At 38.8% G+C, this 22,016-nt stretch overlaps 1 protein-coding gene across 3 annotated transcripts; it reads right to left on the bottom strand.

The window, feature by feature from the left end:
• Positions 1-819: 819 nt before the first annotated feature.
• LOC309491703 (wolframin-like) lies at positions 820-10,092 on the bottom strand. Of its 3 annotated transcripts, XM_082190741.1 has the most exons (4): positions 9,895-10,092; positions 9,586-9,663; positions 9,314-9,477; positions 820-3,790 (listed from the first exon to the last, which is right to left on the bottom strand). In XM_082190741.1, exons 1-4 carry the CDS (start codon positions 9,980-9,982, stop codon positions 1,958-1,960), a joined length of 2,163 nt encoding a protein of 720 aa, XP_082046867.1. In that variant the 5' UTR covers positions 9,983-10,092; the 3' UTR covers positions 820-1,957. The 3 variants fall into 3 exon arrangements, with proteins under 3 accessions (XP_082046867.1, XP_082046868.1, XP_082046869.1); XM_082190742.1 differs by lacking the exons at positions 9,586-9,663; positions 9,895-10,092 and adding an exon at positions 5,615-5,699 and having other exon boundaries at positions 9,314-9,475; XM_082190743.1 differs by lacking the exons at positions 9,586-9,663; positions 9,895-10,092 and adding an exon at positions 5,615-8,126 and having other exon boundaries at positions 8,294-9,462.
• Positions 10,093-22,016: the final 11,924 nt, after the last annotated feature.

Consider the following 22,016-nt stretch of genomic DNA (forward strand, 5'->3'; position numbering starts at 1 on the left):
ACATAGAAGTGAAGTGGCAACCTTATAGCACACATATATCCACAATGTGGAACGCACTGCTCCACCTTTAATCTGCGATGACATAACATAAAGGTTAATTTATGTACAGGCAAAATGCATTGAATGATGGAGAATAAAACATTGCAGCCAAGTTGAAAATAATGTGTGATCTTCTGTGCTGATTGCCTTGTGGGGAGGTGAGCCTCCGAGCTTGGAATTTAGCCCAAACCCAGAGAACTCTTCCCCATAACCATGGCTGGGAATAGGAACCGGTGGGAATAGGTGGTGGAGGGATGCAGAAAACTAACTAGTGGTAACTAGAGTCGGTTGTGTATATATATGCCTCCTCTCGAGCCGATTAGACAAACCAACTGATTTTGAACGTGCTCCTCCCGAACTTTGTATATAAAACATAATTTGTCGCTTGAATTCTGCAATCTTTTGAGATGCAGACATGTTGGCTGACAATTAGCTAAACATATACTTTTAATAGTGACACTACTAGCCTACATCTTTATTTGAATATGTCAACATGAAAGCTCAATATTTCTATGATTAAATTACTGAAAGAGACCCCTCCCCCATCAACCAATCACAGAGGGCATAGTTAGTATGCGTGTTGACATCATCCATAGCAACGAGGTCAACCCCACCCTCTCTGTTCCTTAGTAAAGGTTGGTCTCATCAGCTTTGTGAATAGGTTTTAAGAGAAAACTCTTAACTAAGAACTTTTACTGCTATTTAGGAGAACTCTTAGTGGTAAGATAAAATGTTCTGTGAATATAGCCCCAGAAATGTAATCCTGAAATATCAAAGACAGAAAAGGCAAAACCGGGCAGTTTATTTGTGTAAATGAAGATAACACAGTCAATATACACAGGCATGTGTGGGTGGTTTCTCTTTGGCTGTATAGGAATGATAAACAATGAGTGCCACTTCATTATTGACTGTTATCTAATGTAGTGGTGGAACAGTCACACACCACCAATGACATTTATAAAAGTACTGATTTTCACACAGGACAAATTCAATTACTATATACAGTGTTTTAATATTGTGCAATGTAGTGTTCAAATTGTACCTCCAATGCAGTCACAAGCCATCAAACATCTGTTCAGCAATGTTTAATGTTTGAAATGTCAACTAAAATATCAAACAGATCTTATTATTGATAGATATGACAATAATAACCCAACATTTATTTAAAATAAAGAGATCTTTAGACCTGTCCAAGAAAAATCTACTGAAAAACTCTATTGTACTGTACAGTATTTTCACAGAAAAGTCATTAATTGTTTTCAAATTTCTTCTATATGCCTTAAAATGCAAGTAACCTAAATCTTCAAAAGACACTTTTGAACCAATCTAAGGCATCAATGATAATAAAACACAGACACATGCACACACCCAAGTACTAATGCATTATCTTCCAAAACAAACTAAATTAGATATTTCAAATATTCAAAAGCCCTACTAAAATCAATAAAACAGGGGAAAACCAGTGGATGTAACCTCTCACTGCAGATACATTTGTTTGTCCAGATGCAAAGACTTTTTAGAAATTTAGGCATGGTTTGAATTTCCACATGATATACACATACACATACAGTGTAGCACATACAACAGTGGTTTTCAGTCCTGGTCCTGGGGAACCATAGCACTGCACATTTTGTATATTTCCCCTATTTAATGCCCATCTTTCAGACCATATGCTCCATTAACTGAACTGACTCTGTCAGACAAGAATAATATACAAAATGTACAGAGCGGTGGGTTCCCAGAACCAAGATTAAACCACTGAGCTACAGAAGGCTCTTCTCGCTTCTTTGTTCACCTTCATTCATGAAACAGACAAAACAAGATGACAACGCCTTTGGCGTTTTAATAATGCTTTTATCAAATCTCAACAGTTTCCTTATCTAATACTAAAGAGAATGCCAGTGGTCAACCACTGGCTTCACACAGATACTTCTGTAGTAGCTACAGTAACGTCTACCTCAGCCGAAAGCAGGGGGTGGAACAGGAAATTGAAGGCGAAAGCAACGGCATTTCGGACGTTAACCCTCCAGTCCTGCTCGATCTTGACCTGTCGTCGTATTGGTACAAGCGGTGAAGCACATGTCTTGCAGTGCAAGGCTTTGAGTTCAAACACTGGCCATTTGCTGCCCAGTCTACCTTCAAGTACTGTGCTGAATTCTACCACACTGCCTGAGCTGAGTGCCAGTAGGACGTGTCTGAATTCGCTACTAGCCCGAAGCACAATGTCTTTGGTGCCATCATCGAAATCTTGTGCCCCATTGCGCCCCTTCTGCGGCATCCCCATGGTCACTTCAAACTTGTAGTGGTCAAAATGTTTGACATGGCACTTATGCTTTGCAAGCGCCTTGAGCTGACACAACGATTCAGCGGGTCCCGGCTGGGTCTTGTCACAGACAGGGTACTCCTCGCCGTATAGACATCTGACCCAGTCTGCTATAAAGACCGGTAGAAGGTTGATGACAGCTTGCACTCCATTCTCGATCTCAGTGACACGAACGTACTTAAACCGACCCTCCCACGTCACCCGGTGTCCCTCCAAGTGGCTGCAGAGGATCTGGGCGTGTGCCATGTTACGCTCCTTCCAGGCACGAGGGCCACACAGGTTGCTGTACTCCTGCCAAGTCAGGGTGGAGTTGTATACCTTCCTCCCCTCAGAACGGTACACGTAGAACCAGCTGAAGAGCACCAGAGCTGAAATCCACACAAGGATCAACTTGACCACGCTGCTACGCCGCAAAAAGTGCAGCACTGCCAAGGGTGACACGCTAAAACGTGTCCACCAGCGCAGCAAGACAGGCAGCACGCAAACACACGCGGTTACAATCATTTTGGTCAGTTCCAGGGCGAGGAACCACTGCACCAGCTGCACCAGCATTACGGCTGCTAGAGCCAGCGAAAGCACGGGCAAAGCGAAGAAGAAAAGGAGGTAGCCCACAACTGTGCGCATTAGCCCCAATGGAGTAGACTCTTGCAACAACGTGACGGACAGTTCACACCAGATGAAGCACACTAAGTAGGGCAGCAGCACACAGTAGGTGCCACGTGCACCACCTGCTGTGGCCATACGGGTACACTGATACAGGAGGTAGAGATACAGAAAACAAGGCACACCCACATGCAGTACCAACCAGTCACCAAGGTGCATGTTGAACCAAGCGCCACCAACCATACGACCCACCCAGCCTCCCAGCAACTTATTCAAGAACACAGAAATGGCGGAGGCAACCTGGGAGAGCAGAGCAAGTTTGGCATGCTGCTGCGCTGCTGGTCGCAGGCTTAAGTAGCTGCTTACAGTGAAGAAGACTGCAACTGTAGCCAGTTCCGAACATGGCAACCAGGACTTGTCTGCCATGGGAATCGAAAGGATGAGGAAAAGCGAAGAAAGGAGGAAGTAGAGGTATGGTTCAAGATGGTTCCATGTGAAGTTTGACTCTGCCTGCTCGAGGTCTATGCCCGGCTCAAAATGAGACAACATGGCCGTCAATGCTCGAAAGTTCTCCCAGGCCTTGCTGTTCTGAAAGACTCGGAGAGTACAAGTTACCATTGACAGAAAAGAGAGGTAGAATATAATGAGGGGAATGACAAGGCCAAAGAACTCCAGGGTTAGGTTGGAGATGATGAAGAAAAAGATGAGGGTATTGACATGATGAGTAGGTATGAGGGCGCTAATCCACTGCATGCCCGCACGGGACGCCCAGTCAATCAACACCTCTTTCACCTCCAACACTGCATGAAGGGGAAACTTCAATACCTGTAAGTATCAAGAAAATTAATTAGTTAGTCAAAAATAATATTTAGTACAGTATAATATTAGCTGTGTCTCATAACATGGCGAGCTGCTAAACTAAATAGTAGGGATGTACATTTTCAAGAATACTCAGTATTTGTTGTCTTAAAGGGATAGTTAACCAAAAAATTTCAGTTTTTCTAATCCCATAAGGCTTTTGTTCATCTTCAGAAAACAATGATATTTTATTATTCTCTCATAATTTTTGCCAAGCCAATGAATATCCTTGTTTTCACCAGGCAAGCCCCTTTGAGCTATCGTTGACCATATTTGATGTAAACACTGATAACACGTATACAGAGCACGTAAATAAACCCCTAAATGAAATCTGCTCATGATATAAAGCAACGTGTCTCTTCAGTAGACCTGATTAAAACATTCAAATCATATTTTTTTTTACATTTTTCAAATCTGTACTTTTACAATGTCTTAGTGCACTTTTTGAAGCTTGAAAATTTTGTGTTACATTGACTTTCAATGAGTGGACTAAATTATGAGAGAATATTTTTTAAAAATTAGGGATGCTCCGATCAGGATTTCTGTAGCCGATACAGACTACCGATTTCTTGTCATCATGATCGACCGATACAGATCCTGATCCCGATCATTCAATCTTTATATAAGTGAAATGTAAGCTCTCTGTTGGCTGTCACTTTTAACCCCTTACACCCTTGTAAGACTGGAGAAACTGGAAGAGAGGGCTACTCTCTGAGAAAACAAAGGAAATTAACATTTGAACTCTCTTGCTATATTACCATCCCCATTTGAGACACGATCACACTTGAGTTGATCACCTCCCAATTTACACATCATTCCCTTTGCCCATCCCTACCTGAATTCACACAAAAATCTATATGGATTAATATGAACAATTATCATACAGTATTATACATGTTTGGTATAATTTGAAATGTCTCAGTGCGACTGGTACAAAAGGTCTCATTCCCACATAAATAAACCAAAAAGGTAATAAGGTGTGGAGAGTTTAGAGATATCTTGTTAACTGCTGTGGGTGTGCCCCCATGTAAATCAACCTCTGTCCCCAGTAAGTCTGGGACGGTGATTAATGCATATTCCCACTGTGAACTCATGTTTACATTTGAAAAGAGGTTTCTGCCTTGGTCTGAGTATTTAAGGAGATGCTGAAGAAGGCTCAGGGCGATTTGTAACTCAAATTAGCCCGTGATGTGGAGTGTATGCAGGCACTCTGCATCATGTATTTTATAATGTTAGGTTCGCATCTTCTCTTTATTCCAGAGCTGATGTTTTGTATTGATTATCTTTGAACTGATTATGAAATTGGCATGATACATTTACCTGACATTATAAATTGTTACATTTGATTTTATTCCGACTGACCCTAAAATTGTTTTCTCAAGTAGATTAAACAGATTTGTATGTTACCGCAAGTTGTGTGTCAGATTAGTGACGACTATTAGACTATTAGTGGCACTAATTCAAGTGTACTTGGTTTTGCAAAGACAAGAAGTGAATTTCCATTTAGGGCAGCAAAAGTGTTGCTTGACCAACCTAAATCTGGGTGTGTCTTACCTCCGTTTTAATTTAATGTTACTTTAGATAAGTGTACGTGGGAAACCACAGCATGGCCAATCCAAAGCTATTATAAGAGAAGTAAAGCTGGTTGACTTATATCTGTAGTAGTGGCCATCACCTACTGAAGTAAATGTTACGTTAAATTTAAGTGTATGCAATTCCATGGGGGCTATACCAAATTATCTTTGATTGTGTAAGCGTGAATGCGACCGATCTCAGGTATATAGCAATTACCTCTGTTTGGTGACCGAAGCTGGCGAATTGTGATCGTGAGACCCACGTTAAACAAGGCATGAGGACCTCTGAACGACATGGCTTCCTAATATGAACGGGTAAAATAGAAGTAAAGAGTTAAATAGAACAATCAAATGTATTGCTAAACTATTATATAATTGACCAATAACCAATTGTCAATCTAACTTAAATCCGAGGTCGGATAAAAGCTTAAATGGAATTAAATTACTTTGCCAGTAACACGCAGAGACCTTCACCCGTTCAATTGGATGCCACCTTACACCCTGAAGGAATTTTTTATGATTTCACGTGATTTCAAGTTGCATACTTAAAGTAATGGTTTACTTTTAATAACTCAAAAAAAAAAAGAAAAAAAAAGCTATCATCAAGCTTCATTTGATAGAATTTTGGTCATGTTTGGAGGTTTTTATGTTTCCAACATTGCTGAGAAAACCCAAGAAAAAGTGATGCAATTTGATTTAATTTGCTATTATTCATGCTTGACCTGTCATATATAGGAAGTTAGAAAACCAAGTTTGGTGTAGTTTTTGATGATCTTCCAGCGCTGTTTCAGCTGTGCACTCCTTATTCTATGCTGTACGGTAAATCAAAATGTGTGATTTATTATGGTTTGCTAATGTTTCACGAAGTTACAAAGCAGAACATGGCGCAAAAGCCTCATCTGTATACTGTTTACATGCACGTCGTCTGCAATATTTTACGGGTTTACCTCATCAAATTGCGATCGCTTCGTAAAATCAGCCAAATTTAGTAACTACCGATCGAGTCATAGAATGTGATTATCAGCCGATGTCGATCGACCGGAGTATCCCTATTAAAAATATCTTAATTTGTGTTTTGAAGATGGAAGACGGAAGCCTTCTGAGTCTGTAAAAAAAAAAAAGAGTGTGAGTAAATGATTGCAGAATTTTCATTTTTGGATTAACTATCTGACAATCAATTAATCATTACATTAATTCCGCAGAACAGAGGAGAACTCCAAATATTATGTACATGTGGCCGACTTTTAAGGTAAGAACATGCACAGAAAATATGCACTTTCAAAAACTCGCTGTGTTGAGATGCTGTAGGAACGTGTGAAATCAGTCCAATGGTGTGACGGAACGTCATAGGCGGGTGACATCCCGACCAGGAAACTATGAAGCACACCCAGACCAAACAGTGTTAGCTTCTGTCATCAGCAAGCCCTCTATGTGAAATAGTTTGTCCCATTGGTGTTTGTCTCTATCAGAACAGCATTTTCTCTCTGTTAGAAGTTTATCAGAGACTGGTTCCCTAAGCAGATTTTCTGGAAGCGTGGAAACTATTGCTAAATACTGTTCTATCATCAGCAGTACCCATTGAGATATAAAGGGTTACAGGATTCAGTTTGGGTCTTGCCCGCCCAGGTTCAACAAGGTTCTACAGACAGTGGTAGGCTCAAGCAGGCTCTGGTTATGGAGCAAGAGGTAAAGGCTCTGCTGGACAAGGGGGCCATAGAGCATGTTCCTCCACCCAGCAGGGAATATGGATTTTACAGCCGGTACTTTATCATCCATCTCATCTGGCATGTTTTTAGAATTATTAATAATGTTTTTGTCTAGATCTCTAGATTATGAAATACCTGCTGACAGTGCTGCTTTATCGGTGCATTTGCACAGAACTTCTCTCTGAGATAATTCATTTCCACAGAACTTAATTATTTAGATGCTTATTAGCTAAATAAATTATATAGTGGATGTTAATATGTCTAAGCATCAACCCGAGAGGTAACGGCAGTATGAACGCTACTTCACAAGACTAATGATGAGCAGACAACAGAGAGAGAATTGAATTTGGCCCTGAGACTTACAAGCCCTGTCGGTAGCTCCTTCGTGCCTGGAATTTGCACCTGGCATGGCGAAAACCTTTCTCCACCCTAGACTGGGTTATGTCCCTAAGACGCTCTCTCGTCCTATTGTGCGCTCGATTTCACACTGACAGGAACGTTCAATTATGGCGGCGTGGGTATGATGTTCCCAGAGCGTCTTGACACCGCGCTAGTTCCCTTGAAAGGGAATGTCTCCGGTTACGTCTGTAACCATGGTTACCTGAAAAGGGAACGAGACGACGCGCTGCCCTGCCATACCTGCATTGCCTGTGATCGACTTGCTTCAGCCTATCAGAAGGTAACGCTGTTTGGTTTGGGGTGTGATTTATAGTTTCCTGATCATGACAACACCTGCCAATGACATTCCGTCACACCATTGGACCGATTTCTCACTTGCTTCCTGACGCAATTACGCAAAGGCGTTCCCACAGCATCTCAACGCAGCGTCTCGTTCCCTTTTCAGGGAACCAGGGTTACAGATGTAACCGGAGACATTTTCTATCTAATTAAGTTGGCTTGAGAAATCTTTAACTATAACTAATCCTTCTTTCTTTCTTTCTAATCAATCAATCTTTCTTTCTAATCAATCAATCTTTCTTTCTTTCTAATCAATCTTTCTTTCTTTCTAACTAATCTATCTTTCTTTCTATCTAAGCCATCTTTCTTTCTTTCTTTTTCTTTCTTTCTTTCTTTCTTTCTTTCTTTCTTTCTTTCTTTCTTTCTTTCTTTCTTTCTAACTAATCCATCTTTCATTCTTTCTAACTAACCAATCCATCTTTCTTTCTAACTAATCCATCTTTCTTTCTAACTAATCTATCTTTCTTTCTTTCTTTCTTTCTAACTAATCTTTCTTTCTTTCTAACTAATCTATCTTTCTAACTAATCTATCTATTTATCCTTCTATCTAATATATCTTTCTTTCTAACTAATCTATCTTTCTTTCTTTCTTTCTTTCTTTCTAACTAATCAGTCTTTCTTTCATTCTAACTAATCAGTCTTTCTTTTTAACTAATCCATCTATCTTTCTTGCTAAGTAATCTATCTTCCTTTCTTTTTAACTAATCCATCTTTCTTTCTTTCTAACTAACTAATCCACCATTCTTTCTTTTTCTTTCTTTCTTTCTTTCTTTCTAACTAATCAATCTTTCTTTCTTTCTAACCAACCCATCGATCTCTCTCTCTTTCTAACTAATCTATCTTTCTTTATAACTAATCAATCTTTCTTTTTTCTCTATTACTAATCTATCTTTCTTTCTTTCTTTGTCTAACTAATCATTCTTTCTTTCTAACTAATCTATCTTTCTTTCTTTCTTTCTTTCTTTCTTTCTTTCTTTCTTTCTTTCTTTGTCTAACTAATCATTCTTTCTTTCTAACTAATCTATCTTTCTTTCTAACTAATCCATCTTTCTTTCTCTCTCTCTTTCTAACTAATCCATCTTTCTTTTTAACTAATCAATCTTTCTTTCTTTCTTTCTTTCTTTCTTTCTTTCTAACTATTCCTTCTTTCTTTCTTTCTAACTATTCCTTCTTTCTAACTAATCTATCTATCAAACTTTAAACTACTTTAAACTTCAAACTACTTTAAACTTCTTCAAACTCTCTGGTCCGGCTTTCTCAAGCCAACTTAAAGTTTGTCTCAACAAACCTTTTTTTCTAGTTAAAGGTATATCATTTCATCCAGTACATGGGTGTTTTATACTGTATCGGCACATTAGCCAACATCCTGTGTGTAGCTGTCCATGAAAAGCATCTCATAACAATTACTTATGAGATTCCACTTTAGTTTGGGTTTTACCATGCATAGATTCAAGCAGAAATAACAATGGCACCTTCTGATGCAAAGGCAATTCATCAGGGTTCTTTACTGGCCCTTCATCATCATCATCATCATCATCATCATCCCCTGCTGCTTCCATGGCAGGTGTTGGTGAAATACCCTCAGCATATTGTTTAGTATACTCAACAAACTCTTCTACACCAACATATTCAGCCCCTGCCACAGCAAAAATACACAGATTCAGGTTATTATATTCATATTACCACATATGTAATATAAGTCTAAAACATTTTTGACTCTGCAAAGATAACACAATGAATTCACCATCTCTTGCGACCAAACTCTCCAAAACTTTTCTTTGTTTCTGTGCTGGGCTTGAGAGAGGGCTGCTGGGAGCACCATCTAGAGGAGGAGCAGGAAACACAACATATGTTCAAAAGATAGTTACAGTCGACCCTGTTGATTAATGGATAACTGCATGAAGATTCTTAATTTTTTTATTGCCGTTCCTCAGAAAAATAATAACAGCGTACATGTTGAGAACAATAAGAGTAATGACAGAATTTTCACGTTTGGATGAACTATTCCTTCAGCATTATCCAAATTGGTTGATCACAACAACATAAGTTTCACCTGTCTCAGTGTTGATCTTGCTGACATTTTCCAGAAGTTCAGAGGCAGTGATGTTTTTCTTCCTCTCTGGATTGAGTTTCCAGTACATGAGCAGAGCTGCTTTCCTTACACTGCGCTGAAAACGGGATTCACATGCAAGGGAACACACCTCCTCTCTGTTCTCAGCTGTGATGCCTGGCGCACACACACACACACACACACACACACACACACACACACAAACACACATATATATATAGCTCAACAACCTTTTGACAAATCATTAAAGTATTCTCAGGTCTTTCCCATAGTGATGGATGACTATTAGAATTTGGCTGGTGTGTCACTTCATATAGAGCCCAGTGAAACCGATAGTTTGTTCCTGATCACTGAAGTGAAAAAAAAAAAAAAAAAAAAAAACTTGTATATGAATGGGAATATACTACATTTTTAGTCATTAGAATTTGTAGTGGTGCTTGGGTATGTTTAGGGGTGGACTTTCATGCTTACTTTTTTCTAATAACCATATGTTTTTGTATGATTCACATTGTACAAATTTATACAAAATCGCCACCTCATTAAATAGTTATATTTTCCCATAAGATAGTTATATTTTCCCATAAGATCGGGTTGATTACGAGCATGAAATTGTGTGCTGGTAAACAGAGTGAATCTGTACCCTGTGGAGGAAAAGATGATTGTCCTGGAAAGGCAGTGCTGGCTGCATTCAACTGGGATCGACCTGTCTGTGAGGCAAGGTGTGGGGGTGGAGTCATTGCTGAAGGGGAGGAGCTAGGCTTTGAAGAAGAGGACACTGGATGGATGGTGTGCCCAGACGCAGAGAACGCTGTGGGGACAGGTGATGCTGGGGACGACAGAGGAGATTCAAGAAGAGAAGCATCCATTTTTAAGCCTTCAAAGCAAATGGCTGCAACAGTTTTGATTTCTTTCTTTTTTTCTGAAATGTCCTGCTTTTACAGCTAATCCTACCTTAATAGAGAGAAGGGAAAAATCATATTAAAACATAATATAATATCAAGTAATATGTAATGAAACAATATACAAGTATATATGTATATCCCTGCTGAAATATCCAGCTAAAACCAGCCTAAGCTGGTTGGCTGGTCTTAGCTGGTTTAAGCTGGAAGTAGCTGGTTTTAGCTGGTCTCCCAGCCTGGCGTAGCTGGTTTTAGCTGGTCTCCCAGCCTGGCCTAGCTGGTCAAGCTGGTCTCCCAGCCTGGCTTAGCTGGTCTCCCAGCCTGGCGTAGCTGGTTTTAGCTGGTCTCCCAGCCTGGCCTAGCTTGTCAAGCTGGTCTCCCAGCCTGGCTTAGCTGGTTTTAGCTGGTCTCCCAGCCTGGTGTAGCTGGTCTCCCAGCCTACAGGACAACACGCTGAAACACAGCAACTAAACCCAAAGAATTCACAATGTTTTTAATGCAATAGTTTGCTCATTATAATGTATGTATACATGGCAGTCCCAATCATAGTTATTAATGTTCTGCATTGAAGCTAATGATCATCACATATTGTGACTTTTAATTCGAAATCAAAGCTACGGCTAACACTGTCTGTAAAAGACAGACTTACAATCGGTTAAATGTACTGTTGATGAAATATTGAAAAAAAATCTACTTTAGAAAACATGGGTGGTGATGAAGTAAAAAGATCCAGCACATTTAGATGGTAACCTTTTGAACTGACTGTATGCATATCCCACACAGCCTCATTTTTGATTCACTTGGAATTAAATATGGTATCTACCCAGACTAAGGTTGCTTGACACATGCTGAAAGGTTCCACACAAATTAAGATCTCACTGAATTGACTAGATATCTTTGTAGGAAAAAAATACAGCTTCTTATTTGTCATATTGAGATCTTAAAAAAAAAAAATGCAGCTCTTATGTGGTAGCCAAAGTACTTAAAATAACGTCACAACATTTATATCTACCAACTGGAATATATTCTGTACAAGTTTATTTTTTCTGTAGAACATAAAAGAAGATATTTTGTAGAGTGTGTTTTTTTTTATTTTTTTTATACAATTGAAGCTCATTTATGTTTTGTCTTGAAGATCCACATAGGAAACAATGTTTGGATCAGAGAAGAGGCATGGAAGAAGATTAATTTATCTACAAAAGATTCTCTCGTCTCTATGTTAAAGAGATGGCTGTGGCACTGTGGGGGACAAACACTTTAAAGAGCAGAAGTGTGTCAGGAAAGGAGTGTCCCATGAATAAACATTCTGCAAAGCCTCCCCTGACACCCTCCAAGCTGCAAGTTTTGAGAGGTAATCTATTCATTCATTCATTCATTCACATACTTTATGTAGCCATAGCCAATTTAGTAAAAGGGTTTTACATTAGTTGATTACCTTTCTAAGTTTTACTAGTTGAAAAGTGACAAATTAATAATCTAAATTATTTATCTTTCAAGTCTGCTTCAGTGACTGGCTCAAACAAAAAGAACCCGAAAAAGGAGAGAGAGAAGCGGGAGAAGCAAGTGGGGTATTACATTTCCCAAAAAATACAAGATGTCATAAAAAAAGAAAAGAAAAATGTAATGTAAAATGTATCTCTATAATTCTGTTATTGTTCTCCTTTAGTTACTACTATAGTTTTTAGCATTTTAATCATTTCAATTAATAATTTTGTACATTACTGTTAGCATATCAATGGGTTGTTTTAAGGGGCAGCAATATCAAATAAAAGGAATTTGTTTGAATGGTTGCCTGTGCTCCTGAAGATTATTTTTAAGTATACTTGGAATTGTTTACATTATTTGTCACAACACCCAGTGGCAGGAAAAATAGAGAAGACATAGAGTCAGCCAGCCTGACCAGCTGAAACCAGCCTGACCAGCTGAAACCAGCCTGACCAGCTAAGACCAGCTAAGACCAGCCTGACCAGCTAAAACCAGCTAAGCCCAGCAATGACCAGCTGAGACCAGCCTGACCAGCTAAAACCAGCCAGGCTGACCAGCTAAGACCATCCTGACCAGCTAAAACCAGCTAAGCCCAACAATGACCAGCTAAGACCAGCCTGACCAGCTAAAACCAGCTAAGCCCAGCAATGACCAGCTAAGACCAGCCTGACCAGCTAAAACCAGCTACGCTGACCAGCTAAGACCATCCTGACCAGCTAAAACTAGCTAAGCCCAACAATGACCAGCTAAGACCAGCCTGACCAGCTAAAACCAGCTAAGCCCAACAATGACCACCTAAGACCAGCTAAGACCAGCCAGGCTGACCAGCTAAGACCAGCTAAAAAAAGTGTTCAAAACCCCTCTAAAACCAGCCTGATAAACCAGCTATGACCAGGCTGGGAGACCAGCCAAAACCAGCCTGACCATCTTAGGCTGGTTTAAGCTGGATTTTTCAGCAGGGCAGTGAGTACATTTTAGTCTTTTATTGGCATTTGTAATTCCTTAGTATTTTAAATGTGTATACTTTAAGATGAAACAATTATGGTTATTACATAAAAAGCAAATTTACACAGTCAATTTAAAATATACCATGGTAACCGTAGATTCCACCACATAACCATACACTATACAAATTTGAGTGCATTGTCATAGTAAAAAACAACAAAGATAATGAAAGATTCTTAGGGAGTCCCCCATGTTAATTTATTACACTTTTACAGTAATTTAAATAATTACTTTAGCATTACATGGAAACTAAGAAAACGATATAAGGAAAGCTATTGTTACCATGGTAAATGCAAATGTTGTATTTTGCACCATGCAGTCAGAGACGCAAATGAGGTTGAGCTGTCATTCTGTCATTGCTCACCCGTGTCACCTTCACTGACCGGCAGAACAGAAAGTAAAGTTACAGTCAAACAAACACACATGGATGTGTGTTAAACAGCGTCAAACACTGACAAACCAGCACCGGGAAGCAAACAGAAACACATCCGAACATCTTCAAACGCTTAAACTTGGTAACGTTATTTCTGCATGTCTGTTCACTATGGTTCACATACATACATACATTAATTCTGTAATACAGCGAGTCTTCAATGACTGACTGCAATGACATTTCTGTCGCTTTATTTCTCTTACCTGAGCTCCTCCATCAGTTCATCGTGAGTATGTATGAGCTGTCAGCACAAGCCTGCAGTTACTTCAGTCTGTTGTGACTCTAGACACGATGTCACTAAAAAGTGAAGAGCAGAGGCCCTTCCAGATGCTGCTCACTATATAAACCCTCCCTCACTGACTGACTGGACCAGAATGTTGACATTGTCCTATTCAAGTTCCTGCCTCTTTTTCTTCTTCTGAATTTAATGGCAGTTGGCAAACCAGCTTTGGTGCATTTCCGCCACCTACTGGGGTGGAGTTTGAAGCGTTGACGGACAGTGGAAAGAAAATAAAAATAATAATAATAACAATAATAAATACAAATTTAACCTGTTAACTGTCACGTCCATTTTTGAGTGTAGACCTGCAAAGGTAATGTCGAGATTCAAATGAATGTTATTCTGGACTATGGAAGTAAAATAATGCCAAATGTTCTTGAAACAAAAAAGCCTGTTGAATTGCACTACTTGTAAAAATATGCATTGCATTAACCATGCTTGCATTTTACAATGTTTGAAATGTTTTGAATTATTCAAATGTTTTTATTAATATTCACAGCTTAAATATTCAACCATGCTGAATTTCAGCCCATAAAAATGCAAGCCCTAAAAATACAATGCATTAAAATGCAGGCATGGTTATGCAATGCCTATTTTTTTCAAGTAGTGCAATTCAACAGGCTTTTTTGTTTCAAAAACATTTGGCATTATTTTACTTCCATAGTGGAGTTTTAACCTCATTCTGGTCTTGTTTTAAAGAAGACTTGAAGTTTCTTGCACAGATGTCTGCAAAAAAAAAAAAAAAATTTTTTTTATTAAAATGATATATATATATATATATATATATATATATATATATATATATATATATATATATATATATATATATATATAATGGTTCACCCTAAAATTTAAATGAAATGAATGCCATAAGTCTAAAGAAGTTGTGTTCCAAATTTGAGACTGTTATAAAAAAAATAAAAAAATAAAAAATAATGCTTTTTGTGACCCGCTATACCAACAAAGGCCACTAGGTGGCATTCATGCTCCATTGATGATTCCTAAATGACACTTGTTTACCACTTGACCTCACACCACAACAGATTAATATCCCTTTTAATTTTATATTTTATTCAAAACATTGTGTAATCTAAGTAGTTTAAATTATTTTAAAACCGTATAAACAGTGCATTAACATCAAAATTGCACAGATGTCTGAAAAAAAAGAAAAGAAAATTAAAATTATATATATATATATATATATATATATATATATAAAAAATGGTTCACCCTAAAATTTAAATGAAATGAATGCCATAAGTCTAAAAAAGTTGTGTTCCAAATTTGAGACTGTTATAAAAAAAAAATAAAAAAATAATGCTTTTTGTGACCCGCTATACCAACAAAGGCCACTAGGTGGCATTCATGCTCCATTGATGATTCCTAAATGACACTTGTTTACCACTTGACCTCACACCACAACACAGATTAATATCCCTTTTAATTTTATATTTTATTCAAAACATTGTGTAATCTAAGTAGTTTAAATTATTTTAAAACAGTATAAACAGTGCATTAATATCAAAACTGCAGTTTACATGATTGTAAAGATAGTCGGTTCGACCCCATTCACCAAGTCAAGTCACCTTCATTTATATAGTGCATTTAACATAGATTGTTTCAAAGCAGCTTTACAGTGATAATAGAAAATTAAAGTAACATAACTTGTTTTGGCTTTACAGCAGCTCTAGAATAAAGTTATTGTCCAAAGTTAGTTTTGATTGATTCACTTCCGTTGCAAAGATCATTAGTTATTAACTTAGGGGCCGCTAACACAACCCCGTTCCAACAGAAAACCCTTAATGCGCTCTGGCCCGCTCACCCGCACAACAACAGTGCCTGGTAGCTCGAGAACGAAAACCCCGAAATAGGTTCCAAGGTGCAAGCCCTGAAAATAAATAAATAATAATAATAATTTGTATCTCTACGCAAGCTTTAAAAAAACGTGAATCTCTGTGAGAATGCCGATGGAGTGCACATGCGTATTACGTGTTTAGTCTATAGATATGCGCGTTTGAATATATATGTGTGCAGGCGTGTAAGCCTTTCTTTACAACTTGACCTCAACCTTGTCTGGCCTTAAAGGGATACTCCACTTTAAAATGATACAACGTTATCATATACTCACCCTCATGTTGTTTCAAACCTGTATGAATTTCAATAGAATATCAGTAACCAGACAGTTTCTGGTCTCATTGACTTCCATAGTATATTTTTTTCCTACTATGGAAGTCAGTGAGACCAGAAACTGTCTGGTTACTGACATTCTTCTAAATATCTTACTTTCTGTTCAGCAGAAGAAAGAAATTCATACAGGTTTGAAACAACATGAGGGTGAGTATATGATGACATAATTTTCATTTTAAAGTGGAGTATCCCTTTAAAAATGTATAATACAGAATTATTTATCACTTCCGCGTTGCCATGTAAACCGGAACTACTTTGAAGTTTTATGTGTACAGAGATAAAGGGAAGGAGAAGGGGGCCTTCACATGGGAAAGACTAGGGCTGCGTTCCAGTCCAAAATTGTCATGCACTTCACTCGATAACTTCCCTCCGTCTCGTTCACTCGGATGTACGTCATAGCTTACGTTGCACGAGTGCCCACTACTGGCGGAAACTGCAATGGGCTGAATTGGAACGTCCTTAGCCCTTGATCACTTGGAATCAGCTATGGAGTTGATTTATTATGGAATTTTTTTTTTCCCTTTAAGAATCCTGAGACCCTGCGTCCTCATATGAGGACATTACATTTTTGCCTCTTGAGACAATGATAGTCAAATTTGTAAATCTTAAGCCCTATTCGCACGGGATTAGTATTACCTAGGGACCTCCGGTAATTTGTAATAATCGCAGAGGTCGTCTGTGATTTTTATCCCGTGCGAATCTGCCATGTCTGTAAAAATGTCTGTAAAAATTCCCCCGAAAATTACCTACCGTATTTCGGCAAACACAGGGGTCCTCTGATAATACCAGTCCCGTGCGAATCCCCATGTCTGTGATTTGGGCTGTTTTTCTGTGAGCCTATCATTTCCTAAAGAACGTAATAACCATTATGGGCCGTTTAATACGTCTGTATTAAAACTATATTAACAATAAAATCTCTCGATATGCTCTACCAATCCGAGTATAGTTTTTCTCCAATAAAAACTATGAAGTGCTGCTAAAGAGAAAACAAACTACAGTAAAGACGTGATCCGGAAGCTCCACTCGGACCGTTGTCATGGAAACGTAAAATTAAGTATTTTGGCGCAACATGGAAGCTCTTTTGGACAGTTTGGACGCTTTTTGTGGTAGTTTAATTTAGTAATCTGTATCGTGGAGCATTTCTTTGTCTCACACGGCCTCTAAAGACGTCCATCCTGTGAGTATCTCAAGAAATCAAAGTGTGAAAGAGTAAAAATTATATAAAATGAAATAAACCAAATAAAATTAATAAAAAAAACAAGCCTATCGCGACGTTTCGGTATTTATAATACCTTCTTCAGGCAGGCTTGTTGTAAATATGGACAAAGAATAAAAGAAAAAGAAGATATATTTATACAATAATATCATATTCATATTTTTTTTTGAATTGCAATACTGCAGCGCGATCTTCGTTTCAGCACGTTCAGCTAGTGAAGTGTGAATGGGTGGGCGCACGCTGTAAAGTCCGTAAACTCTAGGGAATTACGAACATTTATTTGCCCGTGTGAATGAGCCACCAAAAACACAGACGTCAGGGGGTAATTTCTTAATTACAGAGGTCCAGGGGTAATACTAATCCCGTGCGAATAGGGCTATAGACAGTTGGCCACATTTAGGGACACTGCCCACACCATCCTGTGGTGATATCACAACATTACACCAATGTCAGTGAGAAGAGAATGGCTGGAATATCAGCAAAACACTTCTACACCAGTTCCCGAAAGAAAAATGACCCAGGTAAAAAATCTATTCAAATTATATGAATGCAACAAATTGTAGCAACAATGACATCCGGACAGCTGCTTTTCACATTAAGTGAATCATGAGGGTGTCGAACACATCTTCTTTGTCCTTAGGAAGACGAGCTTTGGTTAAATATTACTCCCGAAGGGGTAATTCACCAGCGCCGGGGTGTCTGAAGCCCCCTCAGTTCAGCGTGGACTCCCTGTGACTTTACAGCCTCATGACATTCCAACGCACGCACACACACACACACACACACACACACACACACACACACACACACACACACACACACACACACACACACACACACACACACACACACACACACACACACCAAGAGACCAACATTTGTGTGTAACTCAGGATAAGCAATATTTCTTTTAAATATATGTACAATTCCATTATGCATGTGTGGTTAGTTTGCCTTATAATAGAGGTGTGGTTTGCTAGAGTATAATTTTGAATTCTAAAGGTTCACTGAAAGAAGGTTCCTCAATAGTGTCTTGTAACCCGACCTCGACCTGGTCATAAACTTTATGACTGCAAAGCTGCAGCTCAGCCAGTTCTTCTGCAAGCCAACATTCCAGACATTTCCACACATATGATCCAATAGCAATGTTTTTGATATGTATTTTTATGTGTGTATAATTGGCCGGATAATGTCTGAGGTATCTATGCAACGTTATTATGTTAATCAAAATCACTATGCTAAGTGATTATGAGGAAATTATGTAACCCTGTATTTCTTTCATGCAAAAACGTCATTCGAGGTGTCAATGTAATGGGAAAAACACGTCGGAGTCGAATCTTGACTGCAAAGTACAATAATATGCATTTATTCCAGGAAATACCATATTTCTAAATATGAATGTTGTTTTCGATTTCTCACATGACAGTCAAAGTGGGGGGGGGGGGGGGGGGGGTTTCTTCACAAACAAAGAAACCTCTTCCCGCTTCAGATCAGAAGATCCGATTCGTCCTCCACGCAAAAGAAGGCGTACACGAGACACTGTTAAAAGTCCGAACCTTCAGTTTAGACACTCTCTCTCAACTCTCTCAACTCTCTCAACCCTTCCTCCTCTTCTCCCCGGCGCAGCGCTTCTCCAAGGAACATCTGAGGGAGGCCCTGGCCTTCTCTATCGAACGAACCCATGTTCGAGTCGTCGCTGCGTCCTTTGCAACCAAGATTTGCAACCTCTCCCTGCCCGGGAGATGAATCTGAACTTTCTCGGTAACGTTAAATTCAAGTGAGCCTTTACATCGTCTTGCGAAACGACCCAAAAGACGAAGCTAGACGCAAACCAGCCGGACACGCGCACGCGCGCCCCCTCTTCAGCACCACACTGAAAGAGCACAGAATCTTGCAAGTAACGTAACTCTCTCTAAACGCTGATTTCAGGTGTCCAGTTCTTAGGTCTGTGAATTAAGTTACCCTCTATCTCTTCTCTCTGTCTTTCTTTCTTTCTTTCTTTCTTTCTTTCTTTCTTTCTTTCTTTCTTTCTTTCTTTCTTTCATTTCATTTCATTTCATTTCATTTATTCTGACCACGCGATGTTTTATGTTTTGTTTGGTTAAATGTTTGTTTGTTTATTGTCTGCATTTTTACATACGTTTATATCTGTAGTTTATATAATCTCTAGTGTGTGCCATTTTATTAATAAACCCATTTATACTTTTAATTGTCTCTGTGTTTGAAAACCCACCTTATAAAGTCAATGAAACTAAAAGATCTAAGCTACAAGCTCTATATTGACCACCTTGAGTAGTTTTAATTCATAAACTAGCCAGAAGATAAACTTTCTTGGAGTTTGTAAACAGAAATACTCCTTCTTAACTGATAACCTTACATTTATTCGCTGGACGAATGACTGATGACGAGACCAGTTACAGAACGAGGTATTTCCGAAAATTGATAAAGTAATGTATATGCGATTTATGAATTATGACCATGAGTTATGATTTGTAATATTTTCCAAATTCCCTATATTCTTGAGCTAATTCGCATTGACCCAGAGTCGTTTACGTTACAAAATGTATTTATGTACAATACTGTCTCTATCATCATATGGGGATTAAAATGTGACATATTTTAGTAATAGTAGCACTCTAGGACATCAGTAAATGTGAAGCACTCGTTTGAGGACATTGAGACTATATAACGTTATTTATTCTACCATGTGGTTAGCTAAACTTGGGAATATTTAGAAAAAAATGATTTCCCATTGAAAAAACAACAACATTTGTCTGTGTGTATGTGTGTGTGTGTGTGTGTGTGTGTGAGAGAGAGAGAGAGAGCATGCATTATTGAGTTAACATGGAAAAACTGGTTTGCTTTAGTGCAGAAAACTGGTAAAAATCAAGAAGTTTAAAATGAAAGTGAGCCAATAAGTGGTCTTCTACTGCTCTCTGCTGGCCATTACCATTACTATTATAAAACAATCAGATTTTGTCAGTTTATCACTTCATTTGTACTGACACTTCACATAATTGCTAGTACTATGGTAAATCATAGACCCACTGTCCTCACATGAGGACATCATATGGTAAATCATAGACCCACTGTCCTCACATTTTCTGCAAAAACTACTTCCTGTACAAAAACAAATTTTAGTTATTATACTTATTAGGTCCTACTTATCCCAAATAGCAAGAAAAATTATAAAATGTACACCAGGCAAACTCTCGGGTCTCAGGAGGTTAATGCAGCATAAGAATTAGCTTTTTTTAAAGAATCAGCATTTGATTTTGCATGTATATGTACACTCAGCTAAAGGATTATTAGGAACAGGTGCTGAAAGCATTCTTTAGAAATGTTGGCTCATATTGATAGGATAGCATCTTGCAGTTGATGGAGATTTGTGGGATGCACATCCAGGTCACGAAGCTCCCGTTCCACCACATCCCAAAGATGCTCTATTGGGTTGAGATCTGGTGACTGTGGGGGCCATTTTAGTACAGTGAACTCATTGTCATGTTCAAGAAACCAATTTGAAATGATTCGAGCTTTGTGACATGGTGCATTATCCTGCTGGAAGTAGCCATCAGAGGATGGGTACATGGTGGTCATAAAGGGATGGACATGGTCAGAAACAATGCTCAGGTAGGCCGTGGCATTTAAACAATGCCCAATTGGCACTAAGGGGCCTAAAGTGTGCCAAGAAAACATCCCCCACACCATTGCACCACCACCACCAGCCTGCACAGTGGTAACAAGGCATGATGGATCCATGTTCTCATTCTTTTTACGCCAAATTCTGACTCTACCATCTGAATGTCTCAACAGAAATCGAGACTCATCAGACCAGGCAACATTTTTCCAGTCTTCAACTGTCCAATTTTGGTGAGCTTGTGCAAATTGTAGCCTCTTTTTCCTATTTGTAGTGGAGATGAGTGGTACCCGGTGGGGTCTTCTGCTGTTGTAGCCCATCCGCCTCAAGGTTGTGCGTGTTGTGGCTTCACAAATGCTTTGCTGCATACCTCGGTTGTAACGAGTGGTTATTTCAGTCAAAGTTGCTCTTCTATCAGCTTGAATCAGTCGGCCCATTCTCCTCTGACCTCTAGCATCAACAAGGCATTTTCGCCCACAGGACTGCCGCATACTGGATGTTTTTCCCTTTTCACACCATTCTTTGTAAACCCTAGAAATGGCTGTGCGTGAAAATCCCAGTAACTGAGCAGATTGTGAAATACTCAGACCGGCCCGTCTGGCACCAACAACCATGCCACGCTCAAAATTGCTTAAATCACCTTTCTTTCCCATTCTGACATTCAGTTTGGAGTTCAGGAGATTGTCTTGACCAGGACCACACCCCTAAATGCATTGAAACAACTGCCATGTGATTGGTTGATTAGATAATTGTATTAACCCTCTGGGGACCAAAAACGCGCCCGCGCGTTTTGCTCGTTTTTTTTTTTAGCAATGAAAAATAAACACAAAATGCTCTGTTAATTTTGATCTTTCATTTTCGTGTAATACATCAATCGATCCTGTTCAGTTTCTATTTTTTTTCTGTATACTCACAATACAAATAAAGTGTTTTGCTTTTTGACAAATAAAGAAAAACTAACA

This window comes from Leuciscus leuciscus, assembly GCF_965113295.1.
Source record: "Leuciscus leuciscus genome assembly, contig: HAP1_SCAFFOLD_448, whole genome shotgun sequence".
NCBI lineage: Eukaryota > Metazoa > Chordata > Actinopteri > Cypriniformes > Leuciscidae > Leuciscus > Leuciscus leuciscus.